This window comes from Loxodonta africana, chromosome 25 (assembly GCF_030014295.1).
Source record: "Loxodonta africana isolate mLoxAfr1 chromosome 25, mLoxAfr1.hap2, whole genome shotgun sequence".
Classification (NCBI taxonomy): domain Eukaryota; kingdom Metazoa; phylum Chordata; class Mammalia; order Proboscidea; family Elephantidae; genus Loxodonta; species Loxodonta africana.
The window spans coordinates 19552220-19570185 of record NC_087366.1 but is presented as its reverse complement, the minus strand read 5'-3'; the positions used below and the strand labels follow the sequence as shown (position 1 = coordinate 19570185).

The window sequence follows — 17966 nt, the reverse complement described above, 5'->3', positions numbered from 1 at the left end:
AAGTATATAAGGAAATAATAGAAAATATCATAAACAAATTTTGATTTTAAAAAGCACGTAGGGGTTTTTGTGAAACAAACTGTTCTAATAAATAATGTCACTAAGCATGTTTATACTATGTAGTATGTCCAGTACACAGTGCTTTAAAAAGATTGCAAAGGATGCCCTGCTAACCCTTGATAATGATGTCATCAGTCAATAAAGCAAGGTTTGTAGCTTGATATTCTCCTGGAAAAATTACTACTGTATCTCCACTGTAACAGCTATCCAGAGCCAAATCCAGATCATCGTGCTGCTGGAGAAGTGTGTCTGAAGATAAGTCCTTTACCTGAAAAGAAGAAATAAAGCAATGCACCGTCAACAAGAAGTTCAACTGAAACTTGTCATTTTAATCAGTTACTTGTAGGTGACAAGTGCTTTTCCCAAAGATTTATTTATTTATGTTCATTAAATGCTCTAAGTGTCAGTCCATTAATTAAATGAATGATGAAAGATGACATTTTCTTTGTTAATAATTTTGCTGGGTATGAGCTACATGCCAGAAGTCATGTTTTGAGTGTTAATACTGCCTCCGAGGCCTCACAGCGGAGCCCTTGTGCCCCAGTGGTTAAGAGCACAGGCTGCTAACCAAAAGGTCGGCAGTTTGAATCCACCAGCTGCTCCTTGGAAACCATATTGGGCAGTTCTACTTTGTCCTATAGGGTCACTATGCGTCAGAATCAACTTGACAGTAGCAGGTAAGCCTCACAACAACTCTTTGAGGTAAAGTATTATTATCCTTGTTATAAGGTTAAGGAAATTAAAGCTCAGTAATATTAAATGATTTGCCAAGGAGCAAATAATAGTTTAGCTTAACTAGTAAAGAATGTCTGCCTTGAGCATTGTACTTTTTTACGATCTATCTATATGGGATCAAATTCACAACAGCAACTCAAAAGATTGGATAGGACCCTTGGGGTAGTGAGTTTATGTTAATGGAGAGGAACAACTCAGAAAAGGACTGTGAGAATGGTTGCACAACTTGAAGTATATAATCAGTGTCACTGAATTGTACATGTAGAAACTGTTGAATTGGTGTATGTTCTGCTGTGTATATTCTCAACAACTACAAAAATAGAATACATTATTATTTTAAAAAATGATTTGTTAAGGATGCTGAGTTAGTGAGTGAACTTTAAATCCAGGTCTGTGCTCTTGCCAATATACTACTTTGTTTTCTTTAATTCAAACTGACACTCCAATTTTGGTAAATCTACAAAATTTCATATATTAAAGATTCTGGAGCTAAAAACAGAGCCTTGGTGGCATAGTGGTTAAGAGCTCGGCTGCTAACCAAAAAAAGGTTGGCAGTTTGAATCCACCAGCCGCTCCTTGGAAACCCTATGGGGCAGTTCTACTCTGTCCTATAGGGTCGCTATGGGTCGGAATCGACTCAATGGCAACGGGTTCGTTTTGGTTTTGGAGCTAAAAACAAAAAGCTCCAAGAATCTGCAATGGGAGTAGAAAAGAAGGGAGACATTATTAGTGTTATGAAGAGTGAAAGACTTTAAAAATGAAATTTGGGAACTGAGAATACACTCTGAAAAAAATGCCAATTGTTCTTTTATCCCAATGGAAATGGCATTATCATTCATGTACCTTTTTTCTTATTGTAAAGGTGATACTTGTTATTTTAAAAAAGTAGAAAATAAAAGCATAACAAAAAAGGAAAAATTAACTTGTAAATTTTTACCTAAATATAATCCCTCTTAATATAGATGTTTCTTTCTAGCCTTTTCCCCATGCATGTATTCATTTATTCCTAACAAATATACCATACCCTGTATAGTTTTGAATCCTGATTTTTTTCATTACATCATGTATACTCATGTCTAAATATCTTTTCAAAGCCTAATTTTTAATGGTTACATAATAGCATAACATATATTGATATGTACAATAATTTATATTATGATTTTCTTACTCTTGTTTATTTAGATGGTGTACCATTTTTCACTATTATAAAAATACTACAGCAAATAAATTCTTATGTATATCTCTAGTCCTTTCCTTAAAGGGCTGCTAACCAAAAGGTCAGTGGTTCAAACCCACCAGCTACTCCTAGGTAGAAAAGACCTGGCAATCTGTTCCCATAAAAATTACGGCCTAGGAAACCCTATAGTTCTATTCTGTCCTATAAGATCGCTGTGAATCAGAATCAACTCGATGTCACCCAACAACAGTCCTTTCTTTAGGGAATTATTACGTCAAAGGATATAAAACATTTTAAGACTCTTTGATACACACTGACAAATTGCCCTCCAGTAATGTTTAACCAACAAAAGCTTGGTTTGAAAATGCTCATTTTGCTGCAAACCCATCAACATTGGGGCATTTGTAAGTTTAAAATATTTTCCATTTTAATAGCAAAAATCCTATTTGGGCTTCATTTTAATCTCCATTCCTTCGATAAGTGAGAGTGAAGTTTTATATATGTAAACTCATAATCCTATAAATTAATTTGTGCTGGTAATTACATATTACATACTCCAAATACTTTGAGGCAGACAGTATAAAAATTACCTCTTTTAATAAAAAATTTTGAAAGAACCCTGAAATCCTCATTTTTATATATATGTATATATATATATATACACATATATACATATTTTATTCACTGAAACAGTAAACACAGGAGGGAGAAGAAAATTTTATGTGAGAAGATAATGAGTTTAATTTTGGTACCAGTTAATTTGAGGTTCCAGTAGAAAAGCTAAGTAAAATTATCTAGTAGACTATGGATGTAAGGATCTAGAATATAGTACTGAAGTATGACCATGCATAGAGATCTTGGCATTATTATATGATAATATGCATGGGAAAGGATGACATTAGCTACAAGAATTCATAAAGGAAGGAAAGACTGTAGCACCCTATGACAGAACACTGAGGAACAACATTTCAAGGACAGGCAGAAACAAAAGAACCCACTAAAAAAAAAAAGGAGTGGCCAAAGAGGTAAAAAGAAAATCAGGAGAATAAGATGTCATAGAAGAAGGACATAGGTGATAGGGTCAAATGCTACTGAAAAATTAAGCCTGACAGTAAGCCCTGAATTGTGACTGTTGGATTTAACCACAGGAAGTTTCCACAGGGCCACGAGAGTATTTTCAGTGGTAAGCTGGAGGCAGAAAACAGATCATGGTGGATAGAAGCGTGAATGTGAAAGGAGTTGAGACAAGTGCCAACGAACACTTCCAAGAAGTTTTTCTCTGCAAGGGAAGAGATAGAGATGTAGTGTCTAGGGTAGGTGTTGTTTTGTTACTTAAGATAGAATGGAATTGACTATGTCTCAATGTATTCAAGAAGGAGAAATGAGAAGTTAAAGATACAAGAAGTGATGCCGAGGAAATGACGGAGTAGAAAGTTCCAACGATTGGTAAACCTGACAGAATCAACTTTTTTGGAACTCTGGGATCTAGCCAAACACAAAACAAGAGGAGTGCTTAATGAAGAAAGAAGCTGCTAAAATTGAGTAATAAAGCACTGTGGCATTTTTGCTTATCCACCTACAATCCTCCATTTCTTAGCTCAGCAATGACTGTGGAAATGGGAGCCCACGTTCCTAGTGTGGGTTGCTGGTACCAGGGGGTGAGATATGGACCTTGTTCTAAAAAATTGTGGCCGTGCATTTTGACCGGTCTGACAATTCCAAGACATAGATACAGAAGCAGATCTTTGTTTCACACCCCTCAGACTGGAGCAGCTTTCCAGGTAGTATTTGACACAAGCATTTAAGGAAATACACTGCCAATAGCCACCTGGGGCAAGGGACTGAGAATGGGACAAGCAGCAGGCAGAACCTCAAAAACATTATGCTCAGTGAAAGAAACCAGAGACAAAAGGTCATATATTTTACGATTCCATTTATTTGAAATATCCAGAACAGGCAAATCCACAGAGATGGAAAGCAGACTGATGTGTTTCAGGGGCTGTGGGGAGAGAGGGGTGGGGAGTAATTGCTTAAATGGAATGGAGTTTTATTTTGGGGTGATAGCATTGTTTTGGAACTAGATAAAGGTGGTGGTTATACAACGTTGTGAATGTACTAAATGTCACTGAATTTTTCACTTTAAAAGTGGTTAGTTTTATGTAATTTCACCTCAATTTAAAAAAATGAAGGAAAAAAAAGATAAAAGAAAGAAAAGCAAAAACAAAGAGCAGTGTCTCTCAGGAAGCAGGTGGCAACAGAATCAGTTGTATAGGTGGAAGGGAACTGATTAAATTCTCCTTTGTACCTCTGGATTATTTTCAGACATGGTTATCACCTTTTGTAGCATTACAGGGAACATCTGACAACAATGTACTTTGCTAAGAGATGTATGTAAATTATTTCACTTAAGCTGTCTTAGTTCCTTAGTGCTGCTGTAATGAAAAATACCACAATATGAATTTATTGTATCACAGCTTTGGAAGCTAGGAATCCAAATTGAGGGTGTCAGCAGGGCTAGTCTTTTTTTCTCTCTCTCTGGGTTCTAGACGCAGATCCTTGCCTTTTTCCATTTCTGTAGCTCCAGCCATATCCGGGCTTGTAGCTTCATCTGCCTCTGTCTTCATACCTTCACATGGCATCTTCCCCCTGTGTGTGTGTCTCTTTGTGTATGCACTGTCCTTTCTAAGACATCACTCAGAAGGGATTAGGTTTAAGACCCACCCTACTCTGGTATGACTTCATTAACATAACAAAAGCTAAACCCCTATTCTCAAACAGGGTCACATTCACAGGTACCCCATTCACCTCATTGCCTTCAAGTCAATTCCCACTCATAGTGACCGTATAGGACAGAGCAGAACTGCCCCATAGGGTTTCTAAAGTTGTAATCTTTACAGAACCAGACTGCCGTATTTTTCTCCCACGGACCTGCTGGTGGGTTAGCAACTGAGTGCTTTAACCACTGCACCACCAGGGCTCCTATTCACAGGTACAGGAGTTAGAATTTCAGCATATCTTTTGGGGGAACACAATTCAATCCATAACATAATCCTAACAGCCCTGTGGGATAACTTCATTGCTCCATTTTACAGATGAGGAAATAAGAGAACCATATAATTTATTTAGTTTTATATAAGTATTAAGAAGCAAGACCATGAATCACACCCAGGTTTTTCTGATTTCAAAGTCTATGCTGTTCACCACTACACTGTAATGTCTCTCCCAACTGTGAGAAGGAACAGCATAGAGTCCTGTGATGAAAAATGGGGAGACCTTTGTTTCTCTTAGATCTGGGAAAATGGCTAATGTTTATCTTTAGATCAGGTACTGGAACAAGTACTTATTTTGCCAAGATAATCAGCAGCCAGACTGGGTTTAAACCTAAACATGGTCATCACAACTTGAGAACTTGAGGAATAAGAGAGAAGGTAAGGACTGATATTTTAATTAGATTGACTGGAAGATATTTATGACATTAACTGAGCTAGAGAATACAGTAGGGCCCTGGGTTCATTCTCCAGCATCTTCACTTTGTATTTGGAAACCCTGGTGGCTTAGTAGTTAAGAGTTCAGCTGCTAACCAAAAGGTCGGCAATTGGAATCCAACAGCCGCTCCTTGAAAACCCTATGAGGCAGCTCTGCTCTGTCCTATACAGTCGCTATGAGTTGGAATTGACTCAATGGCAACAAGTTTGGTTTTGGTTTTTAGGGATGGGCTGTGGACATAAAATAATAAATTCAAATGTAGAACTGTTGAGAGCCCTCCAGCTAAAGATGCTTAGAAAGACGTGTGGATATATTGGTCAGCAATGAATACAGGCAAGAAGGGAAAGGGAAAAGGGAACACATTTACTGAATTGCAACATGTGCCGGGCACTGGTATGTGTTTTATGCATAACATCTCATTTAAAAGCCCTGTGAGGTGGTGGTGGTGGTGGTGGTGGCGGCGGCGGCAGCAGCAGCAACAGCGGTAATAGTAGCAGCTAGGCGCTATTCTAAGCATATTACAAATATAAACTCATTTAATCTTCACAACATCTCTATAAATAAGGCCCATAGTATTATTATCCTTATTTTACAAATGAGGAACTAAAAAAAAAAAAAGGTATATATAGGTTAAATAATTTGTTAGAAATCACATAACTAGTAAGTAGCAAAGCCAGGATTTGAATCTAGGCAGTTTGACTCAAGAGCTCATCTCTTAGCCAGAATAGTACTATTTTCACTATTTTAATCTCTCTCTTTTTAAAACACCCTGCAAATAAGCAAATTGAGGTTCAGAGAAGTTAGGTAGCTTGCCCAAGAGTACATCCTTACGTAATACTGGGCTAGCAGACTACAGTGTTCATGTCTTTCCACTACACTTCTTGAGAAGATTACCAGCATAAAGGCAATAGTAAGGTAAACCTAAAATCCAAGGTCTAAGCAAAGAGAAGCTGATGATGCTGTCTTCTCAAAGTGGCCTGCCTCTCGTTATATAGGCCACAGAGCTTCAGCCATGATTATTAACACAAACGAAGACAGGATTGCAAAGCACTAGATAAAAATCAAAGACATTTCTTGCTGTCACATGGGAAAGTGAAGAAAATAAAGCCTGAAACATTTCAAAATAAAAAAGAGAAGTAAAAATAAAAATGATAAAATAAGGCTAGGGATAAAAACAAACTCTATACTTTTAACAAAGATGTTTTAAAGGATGTTTACAAAGATGTTGGTAGAATAATTAACATTATTGAGTAATCTGACCCAATAAACAATTAAAAAGAAAATTAAATTTTGTTGAAAATAATAAAAATGGGTAGGATAGCAGACAAGACAACAAAACCAGACAATAAAAGAAGCCAGCTTTCTCTCTCACCATTCTCCTCTTATGTGTTAAACACCAGCCTTGCTGGACTTCTTTCAATTCCTCAAATATACCATACTCTCTTGTCACCAGGCCTTTACATGCATGTACACATGCATTCATTTATTCATTCAAAAAAAATTGTTGGGTGCCTACCATATGCTAAGCATCTTGGTAGGTCACTGGATGAGTCTAAATAGACACACACTCCTTACTTTCAAGAAGCTTATATTCTAGTTAAAGAGACAGACATTCAATAGATATCCACAGAAAGTATTAAATACAGTCTTTGATAAGGGCCAGTAAGGGAAAGTGCATGGTGCTATGAGAGCATATAACAGTATTCATGTATTTTGGAAGGTTGAAAGGAGGCCTTTTTTGGCAAAATGATGTTTAAATTGCGACTTGAAGGATGAAAAGAGGTTCAGCAGGCAGAGGAAACAACGGCTTACACCAGGGTGTGGCATTAATGAGGGAGAAAAGTGAATGAATAAAGGCGCTGAGGGATATAATTAGGATGACTCCCAGAAAATTGTAATTAGTAACTGGTGAATGGTGGTGCCATTTACATAAACAGGCAACACTAGAATATAAGTAAGTCTGTGAATAAGATCATGGATTTAATTATGGACTTTTCAGTTGAAGTACTTGTGAGATAATCAAGTGGTGATGAGAGACAGTTGAACATACAGGTTTGGGGCTCAGAACAAGTTTGGTCTGTGGATATACATTTTGGATTATCAGTATGTAAGATCAAAGTGATGGGAGAAGATTAGATAAATCACTTAGAAATGATACAGCACCGAACAAAAGACAACAACCAAGCCTTTGGAGGACAGGAGGATAGAAAGGCAACTAGAGAGAATGAAAATCAGGAGAGTATAGTAAAAAACAAGAAAAGAAAATATTTCAGGAGAGAGCTGTGAAATGCTAAGGCCAGGTGAATGGAAATATTTACTTTTCGGCTTAGGACTTTTTCCCTTGTCTTAGTTATCTAGGACTGCTATAACAGAAATAACCACAAGTGGATGGCTTTAACAAATAGAAATTTATTCCCACAGTCTAGGAGGCTAGAAGTCCAAATTCAGGGCCCCAGCTCCAGGAGAAGTCTTTCTCTCTCTGTCAACTCTGGGGAAACATCCTTGTCATCAATCTTCCTCTGGTCTAGGAGCTTCTGAGCGCAGGGGCCTCAAACCCAAAGGACACACTCTTCTCCTAGCTCTTCTTTCTTGGTGGTATGAGATCCCTCTCCTCTCTCCTTGATTCTGTCTTTTATATCTCAAAAGAGATTAACTCAAAATACAATCTAATCCTGTAGATTGAGTCCTCCCTCATTAACATAACTGCCTCTAATCCTGCCTAGTTAACATCTTAGAGATTAGGATTTATAACACATAGGATAATCACATCAGATCACAAAATGGTAGACAATCACACAATATTGGGAATCACAATCTAGCCAAGTTGACATGCATTTTGGGGGGGACCCAATTCAATCCATGACATTCAACCTTTTGGTCCTCCAAAATTCATGTCCCTGACAAACGTAAAACACATTTACCCCATCATCTCATAGCAAAAGTTTTAAATCAACTCCAAGTCCAAAATCTCCTGGGGAAAAATTCCTCTTCAACTGTGAAATACAGAATACAAGTTATCTGTTTCCAAAGTACAATAGCAGATCAGACGCAAGGTACAAATGGGAGAAATTGGAGGGAAAAAAGGGATAAAAGGCCCCAAGCAAGTCAGCAGAACACATTACACTAGTTCTCAAGGCTTGAAAGTAATCCTCTGTTCTCTGAGACCATATTTAGGCAATGGCGCTGCCCTCCAGAATCCGTGTGTTGGCCACACTCTCCAGATTGTAGGTGGAGGACCCTCAGCCCTGGGCCAGGCCCACTGGGATGGCAACTCTGCTCCCTTGGATTTGGGTGGACCCATTCTCCTAGTCTGAGTGGTGATCCTACACCCTTGGCCCCAGCAGTCCCCATTCTTCTGCCCCTTTGGCATGGGAGCCCCTCTCCCCCAGCTTTGGGCAGGGGATACAGCCCCATTGCCCTGGCACTCATGAACAGCAGCCCCACACTCCAGAACTGAGTTTGTTAAGTTCTGACTCTGAAACCTAGAAGGCTACGGCCCCACCCTTTAAGACCCAGCAGGCCATGGTTCCACCCTTTCAGGTCCCAGAGGTCATGGCCCTACCTTTTGAGTCCAAGGCAGCTCTGCTTCCTGTGCTCCTTATCTCTTCAGCATCTGCTTCCTGGTTCCTTGGCCTGTTGGCCCCTGAGGCCTCTTGGGCTAGCCTAGCCTCTGCCCTGCTCTGGCAAGTGTTACAAAGCTCTTTAGCTCTACCAATGAGTGCCCGGGGCACCCCATTCCACCTGTAAGCCTCTGCCCAAAGGCACTCAGCTCTCTTGCTCCATGGGTCAGCTCCCATGCCATCTCATGCTGCTCTCCTGGCTCTGTGGCTACCATTTCTTGGCTACTGCTTCTCCCTGTCTGTGCCATCTCCGGTGTTACAGCTCTCCTCACTTCCTTCTGAGCCCTCACCAAGTTGCCTTTGATGTCCATAATTCCACCAGCAGTCTTTTCAAGGCAATCTAGTTTTTTACTATTAGGCACCTTAAAACTCTTCCAGCCTCTACCCATTCACGGTTTCAAAACCGCTTCACATTTTACTTATCTGTTAGAGCAGCATCCCACTCCCAGTACCAACCAAATTCCATCTTCCCCTGGTCTAGGAGCTCCTTAGTGCAGGGACCCCAGGTCCAAAGGATGCACTCTGCTCCCAGCTCTTCCTGCTTGGTGGTAATGAGGCCCCTCTCCTCTCCGCTTGATTCTCCTTTTTATATGTCAAAGGACATTGACTTAAGATACAACTTAATCCTGTATATTGAATTCTGTCTTATTAACATCAGAGAGGTTAGGATTTACAACACATAGTATAATCATGTCAGATCACAAAATGATGGACAACCACACAAGACTGGGAGTCACGGCCTAGCTAAGTTGACACGCATTTTGGGGGGACACAGTTCAATTTATAACATCCATCTTGGGCTGGTTAAATTAATACCCATCCTTCAGGTTTCAGCTATTTCGTCCAGCCAGCATTGCCAGAATTCCTAAGTTTGGCTTATGTACCCATCATATGTGCATCTTGTACATATCCCTATCATAGCCTCTATTATTCTGTGTCATAATTGTGATTTCCTATTTACTGTAATTTTACTCAAATAACGCACACCTACTTTTTTTTTGCCAACCACTTTCTACCCCTGCAAGGTAAACAAATGTAGAAGGTGCATGTTATTTGTGTAAAAATATGGTATGTGTCCACACATACCTCCACCATACTTTAAATTTGTTGCATACATGAAGAAGCAACTGTACCCCCATCTTAATTACCTAGTGCTGCTATAACAGACATACCACATGTGGATGGCTTTAACAAAGAGAAATTTATTGTCTCATAGTCTAGAAGGCTAGACGTCCAAATTCATGGTGCCAGCTCCAAGAGAAAGCTTTCTCTCTGTCGGCTCTGGAGGAAGGTCCTTGTCATCAGTCTTTCCCAGTTGAGAAGCTTCTCAGTGCAGGCGCCCCAGGTCCAAAGGACACGCTATTCTCCAGGCTCTTGTTTCTTGGTCCCCATGTCTCTCTACTCATTTCTCTCTTTTATATCTCAAAAGAGACTGACTTAAGACACATCCTAACTTGTAGATTGAGTCCTGCCTCATCAACATAACTGCCGCTAATCCCATCTCATTAACATCATAGAGATAGAATTTACAACACATAGGAAAATCCATCAGATGGCAAAATGGTGGACAATCACAAAATACTGGGAATCATGGCCTAGCCAAGTGAATGGATATTTTGGGGGGACACAATTCAACTCATGACACTCCCTCTCCCCCACCAATGCTGCCTTTCTCATATTTGTGCTCCATCCTCCCCATAGCAACTAGCATGGTGCCTGGCAAATATTTGTTGACATTTGTTTGTTTATTACCTATTATATGCCAATTACTGAGCTGAATGCAAGGAGGAAAATAAACTATTAATGGGTCAGATAAGAACCCTACCTTCAAAGAGCTTCTTTTCTGATTATATGCAGCTAAAACTTAAATAAACAAATAAGAATAAAGTATAATCCTTACCATTTCAGTAGTCATCACTTTTGCTACAATGTGTGTTATAGTCTTTCCAAAGTCTCTTTTTCCTTTCCGACGCCTCAGAATTCTTGGAAAGAAAGGTCCATGAACTCTATAGTTAAAAACATTTTATGATTAAATTAACATTAAAAAGACTCAACTATATTACTTAGAGAATAAAACTTGGTACTAAGCATCATTAGTTAATTATAAGCTCCTTGAGAGCAATGAGTTCCTTGAGAGCAATGGAATGATTAAGATCTTTTAGATAACTGAGTGTTTAGATCCTTGAACTCTAAAATCTTTTCATTTTAATGGTTTGTACCTGCGAATCTGAATGCCACCCACTACAACCACTGCCTCAGCCACTTTATCCTTTTATACAGAAGAAAAATATCCTGAATATGCCTTCATAATCCACTGAGTTGTAGACTCACACAAAGCAGAGGTGGGTATGTTTGTGCTACTGAGGCATAAGAATGTTTTGGGACAGGTCTAACTTTAGATACTATGTTCAATTAACAGATTATTTGGTCACAAAAGATATGGTCCCCATAGGTACAGTTAGCTGTTGGCCTCTCAGTGGTAGTCTGGTTTCTCTCTTAATTGTTTTTGTATTGTTTGCTATTCAGCACTTCTAATTAATTCCATTCTTTCGCTTCTGCTTTTCTTTACATTTCTTCTTCCCTTGTTCTCACAAAGAAGTCAGAGAAATTTTTTTAGTGTAACCATTGGCCTTTATCATTATTGTAACCCAAACAGAACACTCCTTTCCAGTAGATCTGGATACCAGTACTTAGTGTAATTTTTTGCCCTTTCTGCAGAAGATTGACTATTTTCTGATGCTAAGTTTGATGCAACTTTAGTGCAATATTTTTTGGTTTATATCTCAACTATCAAATATTGTTGTGAAGCTTAATATTTCAGAAAATTGCTTCTAAGAATTTACCATGCAGGCTATTAAAATTTGAATTTGAATATATTAGCAATGTCTCCCAAAGCAAAAGTTTCATTAAACATTTCAAAATCAAACACACTCGGCATTTTTATACCTATTTAAATAAGTGGTTTTGATCTTGAGAAATAGAGAAAGACTCTGTCTTTGTCATCTAGTGCTGCTATAACAGAAATACCACAAGTGGATGGCCTCAACAAAGAGAAATTTACTCTCTCTCTTATATAAAAGACATTTGTTTTAAGCGAACTGGGCCCATGAGGTTTCACAAATGTATACACCCATTTAACTCTATCACAGCATTAAGGTATAGAACATTTCTATCACCCTGATAAGTGCTCTCATACATCTTTGTCGTCAGTCCTCCATACCCACTCCCAGGCAACCATAGATAGGTTTTCCATCATTATATATTTTCTTTCAGTAGAAATTTATAAATGGAGTTTTAAAATGGAATGATACACTATATACTTTTTTGTGTCTGGTCTCTTTCAACCTAATTTTGAGATCTATCCATGTTACCGCATACATCAACAACTTGTTCCTTTTATTTAAAGCTGAGTAGTATTTCATTATAAGATTTTCTATATACAAGATTATGTCAGCTGCAAATAGAGATAATTGTACTTCTTCCTTTCCAATCTGGATGCCTTTTATTTCTTTTTCTCGCTTAATTGTCCTGGCAAGAACCTCTAGTACAATTTGAATAGAAGTGGTGAGAGTAGACATCCTTGTCTTGTTCGTGATCTTAGGGGAGAAAAAAAAACCAGTCTTTTACCACCAAGTATGATGTAGATGGCCTTTAACAAGTTGAGGAAATTCCCTTTTATTCCACATTTATTCAGAGCTTCGTCATGAAAGGGTGTTGAATTTTGCCAAATGCTTTTTCTGCATCTATCAAGATGATTATGTGGCTTTTGTCCCTTATATAATTAATATGGTGTATTACATTGATTGCTGTTTATATGCTAAACAGACATTGTATTCCCGGGATAAATTCCATTGGTTATGGTATATGATCCTTTTTATATGTCGTTGGATTCAGTTTGCTAGAATTTTGTTGAGGAGTTTTGTGTGTATATTCATATGGGATATTATTCTGAAGTTTTCTTGTGATTTTTTTTATTTTTGTCTGGTTTTGGTATCAGAGTTAATTCTGGACTGATAGAATGAGTTGGGAAGAGTTCCCTTCTCTTCTGTTTCTTGGAAGAGTTTGTGAAGAACTGGTGTTAATTCTTCTTTAAACACTCAGTAGAATTTACCACAAAGCCATCAGGTCCTGGGATTTTCTTTGTGGGTAGTTTTGCTTACTAATTCAATCTCTTTATTTGTTATAGACCCATTCAGATTTTCTGTTTCTTCCTGAATCAGTTTCAGTAGTTTTTGTCTTTCTAGGTATTTGTCCATTTCCAACTAGATGATCTAATTTGTTGGCATACAGTTGTTCATAGTATTCCTTTCAATGATTTTTATTTCTGTGCAGATTTTTGTGTGGATATAACATTTCAGATCAGTTTGTAAATACCTAGGAGCACAATTGCTGGATCGTATGATTAACTTTGTAAAAAACTGCCAAACTGTCTTCCAAAATGGTTGTACCATTTTGATTCCCATCAGCAATGAATGAGGCTTCCTTTTGCTTTGCATCCTCACCAGCCGTTGTATTTTCAGTTTTTTAGATTTTAGCCATTCTAATGTGTGTGTGGTTTTTTTTTTTTTTTTAATGTGTGTAGTGGTATTTCATCGTTGTTTTAATTTGCAATCCCCTAATGACAAAGGAGCCCTGGCGGTACAGTGGTTAAGCACTCAGTAACCAAAAGGTCAGTCAGTGGTTCAAACCCACCAGTCGTTCCGTGGCAGAAAGATGTAGCAGTCTGCTTCTCTAAAGATTTATAGCCTTGGAATCCCTATATAGGGTTGCTATGGGTCGGAATCAACTCAGTGGCAATGGGTTTGGGTTTTTTAATGACAGACGAGGAATCGCTGGATGGTGCCAATGGTTAAGTGCTCGATGACTAACTGAAAGGTTGGTGATTCAAACCTAGCCAGAGGCACCTCAGAAGAAAGCCTTGGCAATCTGGTTCTGAAAGGTCACAGCTTTGAAAACCCTATGGAGCACAGTTGTACTCTCCACACAGAGTCACCATGAGTCAAAATTGACTCAGTGGCAACTGGTGGTTGGTTAGTGACAAATGATGTTGAGTATTTTTCATATGCTTATTTGCCATCTGCATATATTCCTTGGTGAGATGTCTGTTCAGATGTTTTGCCACTTTTTAAAAAAATTATTTGTTTTCTTATGGTTGAATTTTAAGAGTTCTTTGCATTTTTCGGCTACAAGACCTTTATCAGGTGTATGTGTTGCAAATCTTTCCTCCTAGTCTGCGGCTTGTCTTATTCTCTTAGCAGTGTCTTTCACAGAGCAGACATCTTTAAAGAAATCCAACTTCTCAATTTTTTTCTTTCATGGATCATGCTTTTGGTGCTGTGTCTAAAAGCTCAACGCCAAACCCAAAGCACCTAGATTTTATTCTGTTTTATTCTAGAAGCTTTATGGTTTTGCACTGTATGTTTAAGTCTATGAACCATTTTGAATTAATTTTTGTGAAAGGTGTAAGATCTGTATCTAGGTAACTGTTTTTTTATTTGATGACCAATTGTTCCAGCACATTTGTTGAAAGGAGTATCTTTTCTCAATTTAATTTCCTTTGCTTCTTTGTGAAAGATCAGTTGACTATATTTGTGTGAGCCTGTCTAGGATCTGGGTTTTTATATTTAAACCAGATTTCTTGTAGATGATAAATATTTGAGTCTTGTTTTGTTTTTTAATCCATTCTGACAATCTCTGCCTTTTGACTTGAGTATTTAGATCATTAACATTTAAAGTGACTATTTTTTTTTATTGATATAGTTGGATCAATATCTACCAAACTTATAACTGTTTTCTATTTGTTGCATTTGTTTCTTCTTTTTCCCTCTTTTTCTGCCTCTGGTTTTAATTGGGCATTTTATGATCCCATCTTATCTCCTCTCTTTATATCAATTATACATCTTTTAAAATATTTTTCATGTTTTCCCTAGCCAGGTTTGCAATATACATTTTTAACTAACTTAAGTCCGTGTTCAAATAACACTATACTAGTTCATGTGTAGTACAGATGCCTTATAACAGACAATTCCTAATTCCTACTGCCTGTCCCTTATGACATTGCTGTCATTTATTTCACTTATCCATGTGCTATAACCATGCAATACATTGTTACTATTAAACAGTTATATCTTAGGTAAAGGAAAATAAGATTTTGTAACTTTCATTTATTCCTTCTCTAACCATCTTCCCTTCTTTATGCAGATCTGAGTTTTTTTACCTTAACCACTATTCTTCTCCCTAAAGAATCTCTTTTAACCTTTCTTGAAGCCAGGTCTGCTGGTGATAAATTTTCACAGTTTTTGCCTGTCTTAGTAGGTCTTCTTCATTTTTGAAGGATAATTTCAGTTGATATAGAATTGCAGCTCTTTTAGCTCTCAACTGTTACTATATTGAAGTCCTGTTGGTATGGTAGTAAGGTGTGGGAGAGGAGAAATTTCTCATAATGTTATGACTAAATCTTATACTGGGCCTGTATCCCTGGGCAGGGAACTTGACAAGTGTTTCTTAGCTCTTCCCCCAGCTCTTACCTTTAAGGTGAGGCAAGAAGGTGAGAGGGAGCTAAGGGTTGGGGAAATTCCCTTCCCCCAGGTGGGATAGGGCTCTAATAAAGTCTTTTACCCTGGAGAGTAAACTTTTGTTTTAGAGAATGTTCTGGATGTATTTCACAAAGGTTATTTTCCTCGCCTCTGCCAGAGCCACAATGGTATCTTTCTTGATTCTTCACTTGAGAATCTGGTGGGGTTCCCGGGAGTAAAAAGGTGTGGGGCCTCTCTAAGACTAGGGAATTTCCCAGTCTCATACTAGTCCACACTGAGCCTTCAGCAATTTATCAAAATTGTCATTTAAGTGTTCCCACTTTATGGCTTCAGTGGCTTCTGGTCCAGGTAAGCATATCTCAGCTGTGACTCTCCGAATTTGCTCTCTCTCCAAATTTCTGGGTTTTCCCTACAACCTCAATTCTCCAGTGGGTCCAAGAAACATTGTTTTCAATATGTTAAGCCTTTTTCTTGTTGTAAGAATGAGGGTGATGAATTACAAGCTCTTGTCGGAGGTGAAACCAGGCATCCTTGGGTCTTTTTTTAGTTCCATTTCTCTGTTAAGATTCCCTATCTGTGCATTCATTAAGACCATATTTTTCTTTAATTATATAATCATGTTTTCTTTTAATTATTTGAACATATTTGTAATAGCTGCTTTGAAGCCGTTGTTTGATAAATCCAATATCTCAGCCCACTATGAGTCAGTTTCTATCAACTACCCTTTTTCCTGAATATGGATCTAATTTTTCTGTTTGTTTGCTTGTTTTCTTTTTTGTATGTCTATTACGTAGGGTCGCTACAGTATGGATTGCACCTCAACATAAAGAAAACAAAATCCTCACAACTGGGCCAATAAGCAACATCATGATAAATGGAGAAAAGATTGAAGTTGTCAAAGATTTCATTTGGATCCACAATCAACAGCCATGGAAGCAGCAGTCAAGAAATCAAAAGACGTATTGCATTGGGTAAATCTGCTGCAAAGGACCTCTTTAAAGTGTTGAAGAGCAAAGATGTCACCTTGAAGACAGGTGCGCCTGACCCAAGCTATGGTATTTTCAATCACATCATATGCATGTGAAAGCTGGACAATGAATAAGGAAGAACTGATGCCTTTGAATTGTGGTGTTGGCAAAGAATGTTGAATATACCACGGACTGCCAGAAGAAAGAATAAATCTCTCTTGGAAGAAGTACAACCAGAATGCTCCTTAGAAGCAAGGATGGTGAGACTGCGTCTTACATACTTTGGACATGTTGTCAGCAGGTTTCAGTCTCTGGAGAATGGGCTCAAGCATAACGATTGTAAGGATGGCGCAGGACTGGGCAGTGTTTCGTTCTGTTGTGCATAGGGTCGCTATGAATCAGAACTGACTCGACGGCGCCTAACAACAACAACAATAGGGTCGCTATGAGTCAGAATCAACTCGATGGCACTGGGTTTTGGTTTGGAATTATTTTTGATTGAAAACTGGGTGTTTTGGACAGTATGCTCTAGCAACTCTGGATTCTGTTATGTTCTTCTGAGGGTTGTTAGTTTTCTTGCAGGCAGTTAACTTGTCTGGCTTAAAACTGAAAACTGTTTCCCTTGAGGTATGTAGCAGCTGACATCTCTGCTCAGTTCTCTCAACCTCCAGCTGTTCCTTTTTTGGCGTGATTGCCTGTCTCCCATGTCAGCAGTTTAGTGGTCAACCAAGGATTTGGGCAGTGTATGCTCAAATTTTGGATTTCAATCTTTTTTGTACTTCTCTTACTTTTGGGATATCCCCCCTAAATTTCTAACTGCTTTGCCAGCCCTAAACTCTGCCCTTTGTCACCTTGAAACAGTAGACGGCAATTTTTTTTGCTGCCATAGTGCTGAAAATTGGGGAGCACTCTCAGACAAAAAAAAACCACAGATTCTCATTTTTCACCCATTCCAGTTGCCACCTTTCATGGATAAACCCTTTTCTGGTTGCTGCCTGCTTTGGACACTTGATAGTATTTTTAATAAGTTGGGTATTTTTAATATATTTTGTCCAAGTTTTATAATTGTTATCTTTTAAAAAGGTTTGCTCAATCAGTTCATTCCATCATTCCTGGAAATGAGCTCTCAGTGTTTCTTTAAGACGAGAGAACCGTATATGTTACTAGCGATAGTAACTTGTATTCAAATTCAACACATCCAACATAACTATACTTACGTCTATTGATTTCTAAATAAGAGGGCTTCATAATTTTATCTATGCTGGTTTTCCAAAGTAATTCCAAGGCTTTATTATACAGATGTCCCAATAACAGCAAAGCATCAAAAACAGGCACAAGGATGGGACTCTTATGATTTAGAAAACAGGTCACATTTGGGGGAAAA

General features: G+C 38.2%; 1 protein-coding gene across 1 annotated transcript in view; it reads right to left on the bottom strand.

Annotated features, from left to right (window-relative positions):
• Positions 1-17966, bottom strand: part of SHCBP1L (SHC binding and spindle associated 1 like) — a 45070-nt gene that overhangs the window by 5711 nt on the left and 21393 nt on the right. Inside the window, exons 6-7 of the mRNA XM_003410852.4 lie at positions 10979-11084; positions 175-328 (exon numbers count right to left, since the gene is read on the bottom strand). Coding sequence (XP_003410900.1) covers positions 175-328; positions 10979-11084 — 260 coding nt within the window. The remainder of the gene's footprint in view (positions 1-174; positions 329-10978; positions 11085-17966) is intronic.